The sequence below is a fragment of the Aptenodytes patagonicus genome, chromosome 8 (genome assembly GCF_965638725.1).
Source record: "Aptenodytes patagonicus chromosome 8, bAptPat1.pri.cur, whole genome shotgun sequence".
NCBI classification, from domain to species: Eukaryota; Metazoa; Chordata; class Aves; order Sphenisciformes; family Spheniscidae; genus Aptenodytes; species Aptenodytes patagonicus.
The window spans coordinates 4,744,353-4,764,005 of NC_134956.1; the positions used below are offsets into that span (position 1 = coordinate 4,744,353).

General features: G+C 35.0%; 2 protein-coding genes across 2 annotated transcripts in view; one reads left to right on the top strand and one right to left on the bottom strand.

Moving 5' to 3' along the window:
- CENPP (centromere protein P) overlaps positions 1-19,653 on the top strand; it is a 159,670-nt gene that overhangs the window by 35,109 nt on the left and 104,908 nt on the right. The gene's annotated exons all lie outside the window — the stretch shown is intronic.
- On the bottom strand, positions 9,730-15,230 carry OMD (osteomodulin). Its single transcript, XM_076346031.1, is given in 4 exon segments — positions 9,730-10,049; positions 10,928-11,889; positions 14,994-15,208; positions 15,210-15,230. Coding segments are annotated over 4 exon segments (1,518 nt in total).

A 19,653-nucleotide genomic window follows, 5' to 3' on the forward strand; every position in this document is an offset into this window, starting at 1 on the left:
GAAAATTAGTAGGTAAATGAGGCCTTGAAAATTTAGGAAGTCTTCATGCAAGAAAGTTCTTACTTGCTTTGATCTGCAAGAGAAGAGACTCTGTAATGTTAGAAGACTTTAGTAACAGCTTCTGCAGAAAACATTGTCAAAAGTCTGTGTTCATCAGGGTCACAAGATTTCAGTGGTATGCTTACCACAAAAACATTGTGTAATGTGTGTACTCACTGTTGTTCTCCAAGCACTTATAAGTCATGAACACTTACTTACAAATACATTGAAGAGTGACATGTTAAGTAATTACTTTGGCATGATGTCATCAAGGTTTACCTTACAGTATAGTTTTAACTGTCACTTTAAACTGTCAGTGCCAAATAAAGTAGTAGTCCTGTCCCGTGTTTCGTCTGCTTGTCATCCCTTGTGCTAGGAAGAAAAAAAGTAGTAACAAATAATTTCACACACCCCCCCCCATTTTTATCTGAACACCTAACAGATGCTCATATCAGCACAAGGAAGGGGATGGCACAGGTAGCTGCAAACAAGGAGGGATAGTATTGCTTCTTTTGGCAACAGTGCTACTTTATTCTTGTTCGAAATGACTTGAAACAACCACAATATCCAAATCATCTGAAATGAAAAGTGTGGTTCATATGCATTGGCAATAGGGAAGCTAACAGGAAGTATTCACCCTGGCAAGCAGAGTGCTTTCTAGGCATTGTTAGTGCTTAGAAGTTTGATATATAGGTACCTGTTTCTTGTACTTAGAAGGTGGTTTCTTTTCTGAAAACCTAAACAAGCTCTGTTGTTAACTAATTGAGCTCCAGATTTTGAAGAGGGCCTTGATAATGTGTTTATGGTATGCTTTCTGATTTGTCAGGTGTGCCTTTTTTTAACCCATGATACCTCGTTTTCACTGACTGACTTTGCCCACAAGATACTTTCACCTGAAATGTTAGGCATTTTAAATGGTTGGTTTACTAATTGTGTTGAAATGGAATCTTGGATTAAATTTGAACATTGGTAACTTCCCTACAATTTTGTAAGGATATGAAATGTTGCTGAAGGCGTAAATGAAGTATAACATTTTTTCACTTGTAGTAGAGGGAATCCAAGTTAGTCTAACAAGGGACACTTGCTCTCTGGATTCTGCTTTCAGAAAAACTTAACTTTAGGGGAAAGGGTTGCATACAGGTTAGGTGTAAAACTTGTTCCCCATTGTGGCCTTCTATCAGAATAGACAGTGAAGAATAAAAGGCTTTTAGGAGAGAAAGAGAGAAGTCGAATGGGTATGGATGGCAGAGGTAGGAAAGGTATGGGAGAACAAGACGAAAGTTAAGGTAACTATCCAAACTATATGTGTTACTGATTAAATCTTCTTCAGCATCTGGGAAGGAATCTACTATTTAGTAGTGTTTATATGTCAAGGGCAGGTAAAGTGAAAAATCAAGCTGAATATATCCTAGAGGAACTGAGGAAAGATTTTGTTTTGCAGGCAGATGAGTGGGTTTTGTGAATTATTTGAACTGGCTGATGTTCAGCTCAGTCTATTTATCTTGTACTTGAAGTGGCCTCATGTATTCTGCCCTGCTCAGAGCTTTAGTATGACTAGAGAATCTCACCTTTCTACTAACACTTCAAAAGGCAGATCAAAAAAGAAATGAAAGTTTTCCTTAAAAACTAATCATACAGGTGCATACTGCAAAAGCTGCCGTGAGCAGTTCTTACCCAGTTCTCATAGGTGCTAGCATGTTAATTACCTTTTTACCATGTTGGTGTTTAGCACTCTTTACTTAATGCTTAGTAGCTTAGTACAAAAATGATAGGAGAGCGCTCTTCTGTACTTTTAGCATAGCTTTGAAATGCTGTAATGTGTTTTACAATGGAAATGAGGGCTGGTTGCTAATAATTCTCAGTGTGAGGCACTTATGTCTAGTTCCTGCTAAACCCCTGCAAGGCACTGAAGAACTGATTGACCTGAAAAGAGCCAGATTACCAGAGGGAGTACGCTTTCCTCTCTGTAAGGTTGTTGGTTGGAAATTACTTCTCCAGGGTGCCTGTAGGAATTACGTGGGAGCAGGGACTGGCACTGCCTATATAAAGAGTCGTGATTGTGTGATGGGAGGCAGAACACTAGGAAGAAGAAGAAAAATGAAGGGGGGGGGGGGAGTCTTATTTTTGGGTGTGTGGGTTAATAGGGTTATGAGGCAGCACTAGGGAGAGTGCAGTAAGGTTGCTATCAAGATATTCCTTATGAAATAAGCCAAAGCTGAGACTTTTTTAACTTTTAAATACTCAGATTTGTTCTCTGTTTAGGCAAAGAAAGTATATTTTTTGCAGCTGCTTGAAGACCTTGGCTTTCATCTTGTATCATACTCTTCAAAGGACAATATTGGCAGGTTCTGTAGTTTCTGGGTTTTACTGTTTTTAAGCATTCTTGGAAGAAAGACGTATGGATTATTGCTTAGCTTCCTTATGCCTGATGAATATTGAGAATCACTTACACAGAATATTCAAAAATTAGTGTCTTGGGTAGAAATGTGTCTGTGACAGAATGAGATGGGGACAAATTAGGAAAGCTTTTAAAAGCTTCTGGGCATTTATAGACCTAGACACAATGCTGAGTTTTCTTTTGTATGTGATTTTTTTTTTTTTTCTCCATGTGGAAGGTAACATGTTCAATATTCCTTAGCATATCTTTTGTATGAAGTGTGATCAAACACTTTACAATGTTGACCAGCTGCTCTGGATTGGAATAATTATAATAGAAAAGGTTTTGTAGAGTAAAAGGTAGTTATTGAACCAGCCTGATAACATGCACAAAATAACCTGCAAGCGGTGAAACATAGATTTACTGTTAAAGAGAACAAAGGCATGAAGTGATATTAAAACTGAACTCAATATTTGTCTTTTTATTTTCTTCTTTTTTTAACTTGAAATAAAGAAGTGTTCTGGTTTGTTCTCTACATCATTTTCTTTTTCTAACATACAGGCCTTTTCTGCTTGACTGTTTGTGTGGCCTGGTTAATTTTACCTACTAAAATTATTTTTGTCTCTTTGATGGTACAGCTACATGTTTTGACTGCTGCATTTATGTGTGATATGGAACTTCTCTGTGACTCCTGCATCCCCATCTGCTTTTTGTTGAGATCCTGATACAAGGGTGTAAAAACAGTTTTAAGGCAGTTTAATGTCTGTGCTTATGCTGGGGCTGCATTCATTCTGGGAACAAAAAGCCAGAGTACCCAAAAGGGAGGAAGCAGTCTCCTGGTTTTTCTTGAGCAATGCACAGAAATTGGATTGAAGGTGATGCTATAGAAGAGTTGTGTAATATTAAGCAAAGTATATTCCAATTCAGCATCCTTGAGGGATGGAGGAGGGTTCGGAGGTAGTATTAAATGTAAAATAAATGGTCATCATGTCTTACAGAGAAAACTTAGAATATTCCTAAAGATTCAGAATGACCAGAAAAGTACCAGATATGAAATAGTTATGCATAAACACCTCCGGTATTTTTATGAAAAGTTGCAACTATTTCCAAGGCTCAGTGAATTAGATTAAGTTTAGGTCACTGTTAGGGCCACCAGCTGCAAAATAGAGACAGCTGAAAAATGACCTAGTGATTGTATGAACATCCTTCCATATGTTTCTGATTTTATAATCAGAATTTTTTAAAGCTGAAGACATTACCTTATTCCTTGCATTTCTGCAAAAGAAACAGACTCCTTGTATCAGTTACTGTGTTGTAAATGAATAAAGCACATTTTTAAAGTGATGCACAATAGTAAACAGGAATCAAACTACAGTTAACAAATACAAATGGTAACTGGAGTAATAGTACTGTCTGCTATTTACCCAGACCCCTCTGTTGAACATATGTTCTCTTGAACTTTGCCTATATATCATCAGTTATATCCTGAATCAAAAGCCAGCCTACCTCAATGTATTAAAATTGCTTAGAATACCTTCCTGAATTGACATTACTTCTTTATAACTGTATCATCATTTGTTGAGAGCCATTACTATGTCTACAGGGACACTAGAGCCAGGGCTCCAAGACTCATTGGCCTTATGTATTTTACTTCTATGTTCCTGTTATCTGTTCCTTATGTTATTCATAGCATCTACTTTCCTCTCTATATTTATGGCTAATCTTCATATTTATCTATTTTTTTCCTTGTATTGTGCTTTGTAATAGGGGAAGGTTGATTTATTTTTCTCTGTAGATGACAAATTTATGCAATTAATTAAAAGATTAAGATATTATTTTCCTTTTAAATTAATTAGGTTGTTAGAAATTTAAATTTTGTACAGAACAGTTTAAAACATTATATGATAAATGTGTATATTTGTGGAGTTCCATAACTTCCAATAGTGTATACACGATTTGGTTTATAGCTGAAGAGTTCATACTTTTGCAGTAGTATTGGAAAATGATTGCAAAACCTTTTTGGTGTATAATTTTTTTGTTAAAATAGTATGTTCTCCTTTGGTGTCTTTCAGATAGGAAATTCCTATGTTTATTGCTTGCAGTGATCAAGTTGGGCAACAAAGAAGGAAATTGATTCATATTGTAAAAGTGGAATGTGAATATGTTAAAAGTCAGAAAACTTGAAATGTAAACCATCTGTTTTCTATAAAGGAGTTTCTTTTTTAATCTGTGTAACTTTTATTACCAGAATACTGAAGTAAATATCTCAAAAAGTAAGCCTTATAAGTATTAAATAGCAGCAACAACAAAAAATGGAAAAAGGCAAAATATATTCCCACTGTTTTGAGGCTAAAGGAAGAAATGTAGACAGTTGGATTAAACTACTGTTATTTCTCTTTCTTTATTTTGATTTTTACAATAGCCTCTTGTGGTATAGATTTTTGTGAAAAAATCTATTTGTCAGTTTTATTGTAGTTTTGAGAGCTTTAATTATGTTTAGTCATAACTGAATGTTTTCCAGAAATCTGTGAGACTCTTCCCCTATAGGTTTACATGGGTATGAAAATATTCTATGGTTGTCTAACCCAACCTTGTTAATTATTATGCACTCTGGATAATGCTGATAATATTTAGCGTAGAGTTCAAGAAGGTTCCATCCTTGTTTACACAGATAAGACTTGGAAAACATGTTTTTTCAGAGTAGTTTGTCCAAAGCTGAAAGTAGAACTGAGATTTCATTTTTCTCAGTTGCTGTGTTTCTGGTTATGTTTCTGTTAGTGTTTTAATTAGAATCAGGAGTGCATTTTTGAAGCGAATCTCCTGATAACCCCAACTTACTGCACCTTGATTCACATCACAGTGCTCTTTGAAGTATGTGGAGTATTCTTTTTGGATATAGCAAACCAGATGATGTATGTATTCAGGGGTGCATCTGATGTGCTGCAGCTGCTCATGGATTTTAATTAGTGGCTAGGGCTAGTCTGAAGTAAAGCTCCTCTCCTTCAAAAAACAGAGGGGTCTCGTGGCCTCATCACAAGTATTTTGCTCTATTGATCCACCCTAGTGCTTAATTGCTAATGCAGACACAGTGTTGTAAACCAGATCAGGCTTTGTTTCTGTGTTTATTGACTCTGCTGTAAATAAAGTAATTAAGCTGTTTGATACTTGTTAGGTTTTGCTATTACTGATAAAATAAGTAGCATTTTAATGCATGTTTAGTTCTTAGTTTATGAATCTATTTCCTGCTTAAAAAGACAACATAATATTCAGAAGATAAACACCAGAGCAAACATGAAGCAAATATGTTTTGATACCAAAATCTATGTGGTTATGTAGTGGTATAATTTGGTTTATACAGAGCTCCACACTTACACGGCTAGGCTGCTTTGTGTACCTGAATCAGTATGGGTGTCTGTCTGCTACAGAACACTGCAACACGGAGCATTGTAGACATGCTGTTCCCAAATCTAATGAGCTAGAATATGCCTTGGCATATAACCATAGTTGGTAGTGCTTAAAAAAAAGTTTAAAATTCAACTATATCAAGGCAATAAGCATTTACTAGTAGTGAAGAGGAATACCAGCATGTTACCATAGTCCAGGATAGTGAGAACATAGAACTGGGTGTGGAATTCAAAATAAAGATTAGTGTACAATATCTTGTCTCCAACAATGGCCATAAGCAGATACTTCGGGAAGACTGAGAATAGGACAAGTATGTATGATTCTTGTCTCATCCTGTCTCCAAATATTCTTCCATTCTTCAGCTATTTTCAGCTCAGCACTTTTGTACCTTTGTCTAACAACCTATAATGGATCTCTTCCAAGAAATACAATTACTTACCCAGTCTTCCCTTGAAACCAGGTATAAAATTCCTGCTGCATCCACTGTGTTCTCAGGCATGCAGTTTAATGGGCTGACTACTCATTGCTTACAAACTTTTGCTTTTCTAGTTTGTAGGTGGTACATACTAGCTTCATTTGATGGCTCCTTGCTCTTCTACTGGAGCGGTTAATCCCCAGACCCATGCTGTGTATGCAACTCATAATTTTGTGGCTATCTCCTATATCTCCCCTTAGCCATCTCTTTTCTGAACTGGTGAGTTCTAGCCTACTCCGTGTTGCTTATATAGAAGCCACTCCTTACCTTTGGCGACCTTATTGTCTTTCATAGAATCATTTCTCTGATCCTTTTCTAATTATGCCATATGTAGAGATTATAGCTACCTGAAGGGCTTGGAAATCAATAGTGTGTTTAATGTCTGGATGAGCCACAAATTTATAGTGGCAAGATGATGTCTCTTGTTTTCTATTTCTCTCTAGTTACCTTCTACATCTGAGTTTCCTTTTTACTGCTACTGAGTACTAAGCCAGTGTTTTCATTGAACCGCCTATTATTACTTCTGAGTCTTGCTCCTGAGTGGTGGTGGTGAGGTCATGCTTTGTTAGCTTTTATGTGAAGCTAATATGATCTTTTCCATGGATATCACTTTTCATTTAACAATGTTGAATTTCATTGGCTATTTTAGCATCCTGAGGTCCTTCTGCAGTCATTCTTCATTGGTGCTTAGGAATCTTCATTGTCATCTCACTTCTCAGCCTGATTTGTCTATCTTTTGCAAGTATATTAAATTGAATAAATTCCAGCACAGGCCCTTTGCAAAACTCCCACCAGTGGGCTCCCTCCACAACAAGAACTGACCGTTTATTCTTATGCTGTTTCTTACATTTTATTTAATTTTGTCTGTGCTGTCACCTCTTAATCTGTGGCAGCTTAATTTCCTTAAAAACCTTTCAGAAAATTTTGTAGGCTGTTTGGACCAGAGTCTCCCTTTTCCACATCCTTAATGAGAAGCCGTGCCCAGTCTTACCAGAGCAAATTGTATTTATCTAGGTATCCATTAATTCTGTACTTTATTATAACTTCTCATTTCTCTAATACAGACATAAGGCTAGCAAGTCTTTAGTTCCCTGACCACCCTAAAATCTTTTTTAATGAATAGCATTGTATTTGCCACAGATAAGATACGATAATATTAACTGAATGAAAAGTTGAGTTATGATGGTTCTGCTTGTAATAAAATTCTCATGTTCCATCTGAATGAGTTTAATGTAATAAAACAGCTCTAAAGTTTTCAATAATTATCAGTTTGACTTATATTTAAACTTTAAGAAACATATGTAACTAGTTGCTGCAAAGTCAGTATCTTTAGTTCTACTTTAAAGCGAAGCTTTGCTTCATAAATGTTTTTAAAAAGCAGAAAGTTTGTGATAAAAGATATAATACTCGTACTATATTTGAATAGCGTTCTTTTTTAAAGTTGAGCAAGCCTTTCAAAAAAGCCTGTATTAATTTAGATTTGCATTTTGTGCACTATTCACTTATACTTAAAATCTGAAAAGATGAAATAGATGAAAAGTTATAAAGGTTCCCTAAGGTTAATATGCTACATGTTTATATTAATAAAACTATAAAGTTATAGATATTTATCTTTAAATTTATGTGTATATAATGTACATATTTTTGATAAGAGTATTTAAATAAAGTAATGAATACATACATATATTCCTCCTTCATGAAGCCAGAGGTACTTGAGGTTGATAATGTTAATAAACCTTTTTTTAAAAAAAGAGGAAGATAAATTCTGCTGCACTGTAAATTTGTGGGGTGACCATAAAATATTTTGCCATGAATATTGTATCAGAAAGTAGATAAGAAAGAGGGGAAGAAGAGAAAGAATAGATTTCTTGAGTTAGTTGACCTAAGACCCACAACTTAATAATGATATGATAAATTTTGTATCGACAAATTTTTACAACCTGTTGTTATTAAAGACTATATATGTTCTTAAAGGGTTATATTCATCGGCTTATGAGGAATTTCTTTCCATTAAAAAAAAGTAACATTAAGTATTTTCATTTTGTTAATACATTAGTTTTTGCATCAGAAACCAAAATATACTAAGATGGGCTTAGAAAAATAACTGAAATTGTAAGAGAGAAAACCAAACCTGTCTGAAACTTTTTAGAAATTCTAATACAAATTTGCTCACATAATTTTTATATAGCCACCTTAGTTTTCCACACTTAGAGTATAATGTAAAATTGGTAGTATGATGTATGGTTCTATTTCTTGCATTCATTTTTTTTCTTGTTGAAAATGGTGATTCTTCCTCACTGCTAACAAAGATTGATCAGGAAAAAAGTGCTGAAAAATGAAGAATTTAATAAAACAAAAACAGTAAAGTGCCCTATAATATTCTCTTACCCTGTAGTTATTTGGATCTCTTTCTAGGCATAAGACATAATAAAAAACTGAGTAGCTCAAATAATACTTTTCTTTAGACTGCTTAAAGCAATTTTTGTTCTACTTTGAAGCAGAATATAGCTAATTGGTATTAGCTATGCAGAGGGATAGTCTAAATTAATAATTTAAAAAACCTGGAATGCTACTATTTGTACCTGTTCTACTTGATGAACAATTCTACTAAAAGGATTGTATTACATTTTTAGGTGCCTTCTAAAATAATATGGACTAAAGCACAGGTAAAATGTAGATACTAATAGTTCAGTTATATTAATGCACATCCTTTTCTCTGGATCATAAGACCTTTGACGAAAGGTCATTTACTGCCTATATTACTAATGATCTAAAATCTCCTTTAAAAGAGTTGTGATAGTTGAGGTTCAAGCTGAGAAGTAAATATTATAATACACCTTGGCAGGACATTGCAAACATAATATGAGGAAGACTTGAAACTGAAAGTTTGTGATTTTCCTGTCCAATTAGAAATTGGAAGAAGAAACATCTGTGTTTCTGGAAGATGCGCAGGAACCTTGTGGAAGTATTTTTGTGATCTTATCCTCCTATTCTTTTCTCTAGTGTGTGTCTATTTTCTACTGCTGTTAGTAGTAGGATGTATAGCTGGATGGATTTTTGGCCTTATCCGCTTGTTCCTATTGAGCATGACATTGATTTGTATTTTAGTCATTTTGCAAGTTGGATCACTTTAGAACATAGAAGCCCCTTCAGGTCAATTTTCTTCAGCTTAGGCTGCCCACCCAAGGATGGGTGCGCATCATCAACCCAAGTTATAAATCAGACTGCTATCTAATGCTGAGGTGAGTGCTCTTTGCTCCTAGTATTATGGTTTTTACTACATCAATAATAGGACATTTACCTACACTAAAATCCTATCTCCACTTTATAGATGTATCTTAAATATCCCAAACTATCCAACTGTTCTAAAATGGATATGAATACCCCACAATTAAATAATAGTTTCCATGTATACTCATTAACAATGATTACTTCACTGAAAGTAAGGATGGAAGTAGTTTTCTTCTGCTTCATGATCTTCTTCAGTTTCATGATCATGTGTTGCGTGATCGTCTTCTGCTTCATTGTATTCTTCTCGTGTTAAAAATCGTCGAAACACTGATATTGTTAGCTGAGTTGATTTGTTGACATTAACGTTTTGTTCACCATAATAAATGGTTCTAATGTAAGGGAAGCAAAAGAATGCGTATCTGCTTATTGGAATTGTAAGCTTATTTTGGTCCACCCGTATATAGGTTAATTGGTTGGTGTTCATTGGATCAATAGATGGACACATCAAAGTAACATTTATGACTGTAAGAGAGAGAAAAATATTAATTAAAATACAGAAAACAGTTATATTTAAGACCTATTGCAAAAGTGAAACTTATGTTTTGAAATTTAAAACGGAAAATATTTTAGTGGTGCACAGTATTAATATAATCCTTCCCTGTGTTTTAAATTGGTTTTGTAAATGACAGTGATAACATTTTTGAGGTTTGCAAAGTATAATGTTGTAGGTTAAAGAAAAAAATAAATATGAATACCACTACAATATGTAATTACTATTTTATGTGAATGGAATATTTTCATAATTCCTTTTCTCTGTATGTTTTTATCAATTGCCTAATCAGAAGCAATTTCCAAAAAGGTTTTAGCTTGTTTTATGAAAAACTGGTATTAACTTTTACAAAGAATTGTGAATTAGGGGTAAGGTGCAAAAATAAAATCTTTTCTCATTTCACCCGTTTGGTCTCAACTAACCGAGGATGTGTTTACACTGCATTTTGAAGAAGATGAGATGGTATTCTTCCTGCACTGTAAGCTGATCAAAAGCTACATAGCTACGTTTGCTCCTGAGAAATACAGTGCCACATTAACTGGTTAGTTCAGAACACTGATAGCTCAAGTTCACCTCTCTGCAAAGGACATCAGAGTACCTCTTGAACAACATGCAAATTTGATGACTGCTGGATTCTATGCTTGGTTTATACATGACCTAACTGAGAAGCTGTAAGGTGGCAGGTCCTTGAAACCAAGGACGCAACAAAAGAGATGTTTCTGATAGTTTTTGATTTAGGCTAGAAGTTCTTAATTCTGGATGGAAAATATGCTGAACTCACCCCCTCCCACAACCAACACCAAAATCCGCTAAGTTTTTTGCTTTTAAAGAATTGGAACCATCAACATACTTTCAATGTCATTGTCTTCAATATACAAATGCTGCAAACTTTTTGGAATGTAGAATACTTGTTTCAATTTGTTATGTCCAAGATTAAGTTCTAGAAGGTTAGGTAGATTAAAGGTGTTGCGTGGAATGTTCTGCAGGTTATTGTGGGACATTCTTAGAGCAATGATTTTTGGAAGTCTGTTGAAATAGTTTTCTGGAATATAAGAAATGGAGTTATTTTCAAGAGAGAGATACATAAGTGACGATGGTAGATCAGGAGGCATAGTCTGTAATTTGTTGTTGCATAAGTTGAGCTGCATTAAGTTTTTCATGTTTGAAAAGGATTTTTCTTTGAGTACAGAGTCATCAAGAAAGTTATTGCAAAGGTCAAGCATGGTTATGTTAGGTAATCCTTCCAATGCATTTCCTGATAACCGAGAAATCCTATTGAAACCAAGGAGGAGTCTCTCTAGAGAGCTGGGGAGTGGGAATGGAAATTCTTCTAATTCATTATGTTGTAAATGAAGTTGCACTAAGTTTGAAAGTTTGGCAAAAACACCATGGTCAATCATATGAAATTTAATTTTGTTGTGGCTGAGGTTAATTTCTCTTAGGAAGGTAACATTAGTGAATGGTCCTGCAGGCACAGCTTCAATATCATTGTTTTGCAGATAAAGTTGTTGGACGTGACTAGGGATATTTGGTATTGTCTTAAGTTTACGATGATCACAGTACATGGATAACGGAAAAGCTGGTGGACAAAAGCATTCTCTGGCGCACTCAACTGGAAAAGGAAAGCGGGGAACTTCAGCTTGTGTATTTGGATTAAAATTAAAATAATCTGGATGTTGATGATCTGGCTCCTCATCATATTCATCCTCAAAATCATAGTCTTCATATTGACAAAAGACCATAGCAGCCCAGAGGAGGTGAATGATTGATAGCTGGTTCAGAATCCCCATATTTAAATTTGTATCTTGTATCCTGTTGATGAGAAGGAAAAATAAGTTTATTAGATAGTCATAAAGTAAATCACAGAAGTTTCAGTTTTAAGAAGAAGCAATATAAAATAAAGTAGAAGAATGCATTTTTTTTTTTGGCAACACTGTCAGTGATATTATTAGCAAAAACAAGTTTCATTCTGTATCTTCCAAGAAAACAGCCATAAACAAATACACTGTCCTTGAAGTAAACATAAGTTTTCTTGTCTGACTTCAGACAAGGAACAGCTTTCTACCTTTGCTGTGCCTGTTACTGAAGGATACCATAACAGTTGGGAGTAGAAAAAAATCCCAGTCTTCGTTCCTTTCTCTCTTTAATTTATTACAGAGAAGTTGCAAAAGGACTTTACATAAAGTGGTATAGTCTGGGGTTTGTATTGGACATTTGAGGTCTTGCATTCTTTCGAGTGTAATGGGTTAAGCATCAGCCTTACAAGTTAGTTTTAAATGGGTGCGGATGGAATTCCTGAGCAACGTTTCTTCCTCAGACCTTTGGAAAAACATAGATAGCCTTATTAAACTCTGTCAAGATGAAAACTTTTTTTGCGAATGTATTAGTTATTCTCACTATGAACCTGCAACACACAAATGGTGTGTGGTCAATATCGTAGAATCATAGAAGTGTTGTTTGGAAGGGGCTTTTGGCGGTCATGTAGTCCAGTCTGGTGTGCCAAGTGTTTCCATCTCCAACAGCGGATCAGATCAGCCTAGATTTTGTCTGGGTGAGCCTTGAAAATCTTCAAGGGTGGAATTCTGGCATCTCTCTAAATAACCCAAGTTAGTGTTATACTACGCTCCTTCTGAAGAAATTTGCTAGTCTTACTAAGCATCCAAGCCATGGCTTGTGTCTGTTGTCTTTGTTTTTAAACAAAGTTATTTTTGTTAAAAATATATTTTCTCAACTAAGGTGAGGTAATTGCAGGATTGTTTCTATAAACAGAACAGTGAAATAGATTACTTTGAAATAGTCTTTTATGTAAAATAAATTTATATGGTGTTGGTGTCTGTCTGTTCTGTGGCATTTTATGTTGTTTTTCTATTTTCTGCAAAACATGGCTGACTTAGTGCAATGCATTAATGATGATAAAAATTTAATTTTTCTGTTCCCATCATTTAAGTCACATACAAGTCAACCATTGTGTACTGCACATCATATAAAATCTTTGTTGATAAGAAGTTTTCTTTATAGTCTTCCTATGCTTCTGTAATCATATGTTCTTTACAGACATGAACTAATTCACCTTCAAAGTACCCTTCTGAGCTGAAGTACTGATGTTGTGAAAAACAAATAATTTTGCATGTCAAATTTCTGATGCTCAAAGCCAGACTAACATTTTAGAGCACTTTATGCAGTCAGAGGAACCCTATTATTTGGCAGAATTAGAGTTGTGAATCATGTCAAGCTGTTCAACTTAAACAACAGATGAGTCAAAAGTGTAACATTGCAGGTCAAAGCACACAAATCATGGAAAATTTTAAGAGACTTCACTCAGTATAGTGTGGGAACCCTGAGGCAGAAGAAAGCAGATATTCTCAGGTTTTTTTATAAATAGATTCGTGTTTCTTAATCAGGAGACTCTTTTCTTTGTTTTCTTGATGCTTTTAGTATTTTTTTTACCAAACAATCAGTAACAAAGGAGATGAGACTTGCAAGTGCTAATTTCCTATGCTTCATAGTGGCGATTAATTCCTAATGCATGATGGATTCTACAAATTGAATGAGAGCATCCTAAGAGGAAAAAAAAAAGTAGTGACAATCATGGCATTTAATACATCCTCGTAATCTTCCTGTGTTGCACACAGCCCATATGTGACAATGGCTGGGTGAAATAATTTGTGGTATTGTCTAACTTGCATTTCTAACTTTGTATCATTTGTATTTGAATGCTCCTTTAATCAAGTTTCATAACTGATTAAAATCTTAAAAACAGGTTTGGATGGAGTCAGTTGTTTGGAACCCCACTGTAGGTAGGTCCTCAGCAAAGCCAGGGAGTCCATATCCCTACAGCATCATCAGATGTCTGAGCTAATCTAAGTAAATGGCAGAAATTTGTCTGCACAGAGAGCAGCCTTGCACTAGAAGCATTGTATAAATGCACTATGCTGATAAACTTTGCAGACACTTGCTGAGTTGAGAAGCAATACTGTGCTTCAGGAGGAATTAATTGGTTTTCAGATTTCAGGCAGTGTGTATTGGCAGAATACCTTATTACCATATTTCTAACTTCTAGTCAGACCTGGTGGTGTCTACCTATGTAAAATCTGTCTCTAAATCCTGTGACTTGATTTTGTTTTTCATGAACATCTGTTCATGACACAATCTGTCCCCCATGCCTATTTCATGTTTTTGGTTCCCTTTTGAGTCCTGTTACTCTCTCTCAGTTTCAGTCCAGAACTTTAGCTTCACCTTCTGGTTCTATTCTCTTAGCACTTCTACTAGGTGTCACAAAATTTCCAAGTAATAATTTCAGTTCTCAGTGCCACGATAGTCTTTAGAAACCAGGAGGAACAACTCGGGAAAGTCCTGCTCGGTTTGAGGAAAAAGCTTACTTAGGCCTTCGTGCAAGTGATCCACTTGCCAGGTAGACAGTGTAAAGAGAACTATCATTGCTTCAGATGGAATGAGAAGTAATAGGTACCAAAGTCTCTTGCTGGTTTTATGGAGAGAGGGGAGCTGGTATCTGGGGGGATGTTTTTTATAACTTGGCCGTAATTGAGTGCATTTTTAGTAGCATAGTAACTGTCCTGTCAGGCTTGCAGGTCATGTCTCAAAGCACTGAGATACTATACTTCTTCATGAAATATTTCTAAGAACTTAACTAGCTTTAAAACAAGAATCACGTCAGGTAAAACTTGATAATGGGGGAAGCAAGTCAGATGCACACAATATGATAAATTGCATACTTACAAAGTTGAAAGAAAATAGAAAATCTTAAAAGCATGATTCTCTACCACCTATAATAAACTCAAAGCTTAGTAACTGTATTTGTAAGCAGTTTACTAGCTGAAAGCTAAAAATTATATAACATGCATGAATCACTCTTAACTGCAAAAATAACACAATCCGTTCATTTTATTCCTGCTTACCAAGGAAACTTACTCTTTGGAAGTCTGTGAAGCTCAAGTTGTAGAGGGCGGCAAGTTATTGTGCTGGTGAAGTCATCTGAGAAATAGCCTAACACAGCTGGAGGAACAAAAGAGCTCTCTAAGCCATATTTTGTGGTGAGGAGCCTTGTGGGAAGGCAAAGCAAAATAATAGCCTTAGCTCCTCTTCTGATTTGCCAGTAAAAAGAAAAAAAAAAAAAAAGTTTTGTGCCACATCATCAGTTACTGTAGATGCTGTGTCACAAGTCTGTGAAGCGATTTCTCCTTTTGTTAAAATCACTTCAAAATTATTTGTAAGATTCTTTCAGTGTTACCAGTTCCCATTAAAAAACAATTGAGAGAGTAAGACTTTAAAAAATATTTCAGAGGTCGTTAGTTCATAGTGCGGATTCAACTACAATGATTCGGTTACGCAAAGGATTTGTTCTCTGGAGGATGAAGTTAAGAAACAGTAAAAAATTAACCTTACCAAGATTGAGGGAAAGCATGTACTATAGAAAAGCTCTTATGAACATCTTCCATTTTATACTTTTTTCCCTCCACAATCCATATTTCCTGTTTCCTTCCTGCAAAGTAGTTGTGCTATACAGTGCTGTTGGTATGATGATGTACTTCTCAATGTTGTTTTAAAGTTGTAGTTCAGGATTCACAGTAGGTTTCTGACGTGTTTTTGCTAAGTTGTATAGAAAGAGCATAAATCTTCCAATGAAAAAGAAAAGTATGACATGAGATTAAACCATTTTACTGAAGAAAAATATTTTTCTTAGCTTTTAGGAGGGAGAAAAAAAAAGGCATGGTTATCTGCTTTTGCTGCTATATGGTACTTAAATAACTGTGACATCTGCAAAAAAAGGAGAAAAAGGACAATTTTTTTTAAAGTGAGATGCTGTTCTGGATTAATTGTATGATTTATCAAAAGCATTTAATTATGATTTTGGTTTGGTAAAAGAATTGCATTATTTCAAAATCTATTCACAAGGAAGAATCTGGTTCTTAAAAAAGCGTAAGTGCCTTAGAGGTATCATATTTGAGAAAATAATGCAAAAGTAAGGTTTACTTCTTTTTTGTCTTTGAGCTTCCTGAAGCTGATGATTTGCTTGACCTTTTCAGGTTTCCTCTGTAACATTGAGGACAAGAACATTGTTTAAGAAGATAAATGATGCATGATTCTAACATTTGGGATATAAAGAAAAGCACCAGAAGCCATGAGCAAAAGTAATATTGTAGGAGTTGGCAATACTGGAACTAAAATAAAGCAGTTGTGTATTTATGTAGAGAATACAGAATATAAGGGAGAGGTTGAAAGAGTAAAATTAAAACTATATAATCCTTTATTAACAGTACTGTAAATAGTTGAATAGCTATGTTTTACCGCTAAACCCAAATAATGCTAAACAACAGAAGTAATTGATTTTTAAAATAATTAAATACATTCATAATGATGAATGAAAAAACCCAACAAGTTTGTTATGCTACTTAGTAAAATGTTATTTGCTGCTACAAAGTTTGGGTGTTTTAAGCACAAGACAAAGAATATGGTGCAAATTTTTGGAAGCTCCGTTATATTAACAGTTCTAAATAAAGCAGATGAAAACATTAAAACTATTTTCTCTAAAGATAAAAATTGGACCAAATTAGAATTTTAATTTCATACCTGATATTTTTCTATCGTTTTCAACTATGGATTGTGTCCCAAATCCTCTTAAACTATCAGGAGACTTAAAATCTCATGGTGGCAGAGCAAAAGAGTCTGTCCTTTCGAATAATTGTAGCAAAGCTCTTGATTTAAAGCATATTTAGCTACAGAAGATGATGTAGATCTAGCCATAGGATATATTAAGTCTCAGTTCCTTTTTTGTTGTATGGGCTATCTTGGATATAAACAAGTCTATACTTTGTGATCTTGGTCAAGTTGTGTGGTTTGATCTTCTCTTAGTTTTGGTTTGAGGTGTGGTAGGAATTTCCTTACAAGGAGGATAATGAGAGGATTAAATTTAGCATCATTCATGTAAGACTTCTTGTTTCAAAGGCTGTGACAAATCTATTAAGTTTTCAATGTGTTTTGGTTTTCAGTTTTAAAAAAAAAAAGTGTTTCATAAGGACTTATTTTTACTGTTGAATTTGTAAATTTTTTTAATATATGCAGTTGTGATGCAAAGCAAGATGTATCTCAAGCTAGAAGTCAGGGTTGGCTTGAAGCTGATTTATTTTCTTAAGCCAAACTTGGATGGATCCTTTTTGTAAATTAAAATGTTTGAAATTTTATCATCTTCATTAACTGCATTCAACTTACAAGACTTGTTAGCTTTTTCAACTTTGGTTCTGAACTGAAGGCTTAAGAAAGGAGACTGTTATAATATTTTGTGATTTTACGTTTGTTTAGCTAGTTGAGTAAACTTTAAAAATTTGAAATTTCTGAATTTTAGCCAAAATATTCATAGAATAAGTAGAGAAGATAACCAGTGGCACTGAGGTGAATGGGATTGGCCCTGATATAAGAAGAAATAAATTATACTGCTTGGCCTTTTCCCTATATTTACCATTTTACTATAAAAGATTCTTGGGTTTCTTTGGGTTTCTCCCCCCCCCCCAACTTATAATGGTCCATATGAAGCCTAGAGAAAGGAAAAAAAAGATGCACGTTGGTCATAGAAGATTAAAGGAAATCAAATGAAGCTAAACTGTATAAGTTAGAACTGCGAACTGTCTTAGAAGCATGATCTCATTAGAATTAGAAAGTTCTTCAGCAAAGGTCTGGCCCTGCTATCAGATGTCTGAAGAAAAGCCTAAAGCTCAAAATTTTAAAATCCTCAGTTGACAACTTTGAAGGAATTCTGTGTTTTAGATAAGAATTGGTAGTGTTAGTTTGTTACTCTAAGTGATTGTACAGTAGAAAAGAGAATGCGTGATCAAATATAATGAGGAAGTTTGAATGTTGTAATTTGGTTCCCCATAAAGCCTGTGGGTTTCAGAAGTAAGAAACAGCCTTAGGCATGTATCATCTAGACTGGGCTGCACTTCAAAGTCAGATTATAGGCACAGAAAAATGCAGATATAAAACTCTTTGCATCTTAGTTTCTAGGTCTTAACTGGCAGTCCACAAACACTATCAGCAGACCACCTGCAGCCTGTATGATTCTCATATGTGATCTGCAAAGGCACTTCTTATTTGTGCTTGCTATCAACAAAAATAACTGATTATCAAGACTGGAGTGGCTTCTCAATTTATTTATCCTGTGCCAGAACTAATCTGAAAATTCAGATACTGAAGTGTAGAGCTCTCAGCAAATCAAGATACTGAATTGCTTGATCTTGCAGAGCCTCCAGCCCAGCCACAGCCCAGAGCACTTAGTTAATTACAGCTCTTACGGACTTCATGTTATTCTGCTCTTCGGTGGAAAGTCATTCTAGGAGCATGTCCCTGTGCGAATATGCATTTTTAAAGGTCATGGAAAAGGGGCCATCAAATCATATCAACGGTTATGCAGAGCTGAGACAAGACCCAATCTGTTTAAAAAAGGAAAGGAAGACAACTTGTGCCATGTGTGGGGCTTACTGTTGCCTCTGACTTGAACCTTGTGTGGTCTCTACTTAATTCCTATTTAAGTAGGTGGTATTACAAGATCAAAACTCTGGCAACCCTCATCTTAAGCAGCCTGTTTTATATGTGTTGCTTTGTTTTGCTAGGAGCTACTAGGAAGAACATGTTCAGCAACTGAAAACAGTTGAGTTTACAAAAAGTATATTTGAAAAATAATTCCTAAGGTATGCTAGACTGTAGATTTTGCATGTGTTGATGAAATGGTACTCTGAACTAACTTTCTTCGTTGACTCTTCTAATCAAAGGCAGGTTGTGGTTGCTGGTTGATGTTTTTTTATCAGTCTGTTATAACTTCAGTATGCATTCTACAACCATGAATTTAAAAAGGAAATTAAAGATGTTTTTGTGTAGGTTTTATGGCTGCATTTCAAGAATGTGCTTTTCAGGTGACCATGCAGTCCTAAAAGAATGGAAAAAACCCAGAAGTTGTCCTATATTTTTACTAGAAATCAGTATAAGTTAGTGGGTATCCTAAGCCCTGTGATGGGTTCATTGGGTGCTAATTATCATTCTGAAATATAAACATGTCTCTTCCTCTCATCCATCTGTGGGATATGGAGGATTTTTTCTCTGTATCTTCTCCACTTCCTGCACTTATGTGGATTTGCTGATTCTGAGTTGACTAACATCCCCTCTCTTTTTGTTCTCCCTTCTTCCTAAGCATTCCTTTACTTATTGAAATTGTTGAATTTTTCTCATATTCTACTTTTCTGTATTTCTGTTTTTCTTATTTTGTTTTTTTAAACTTATACTTTTTGTTTTTTAAAAAAACCACACCTTTGAAGCATATTACTAGTTAACAAATGCAACTACATTTGGATCTCAAAGACCGATCCTGGTATAGAACAAATGACTGACAGCAAGAGCTTATTGACCTTGTAACATGGGAATTAATATAATCCCATAGGCAATTGTGGAGTAATTTATTCTACTGATAGACAGTAATACACTGAATTTTTAGAGCAGAATTCACTAGAAGCATCTATGCATCTAGAAGTAATGCATTAGGAAGCCCCGGTCTCATTAGGTGATTGGTTGAAC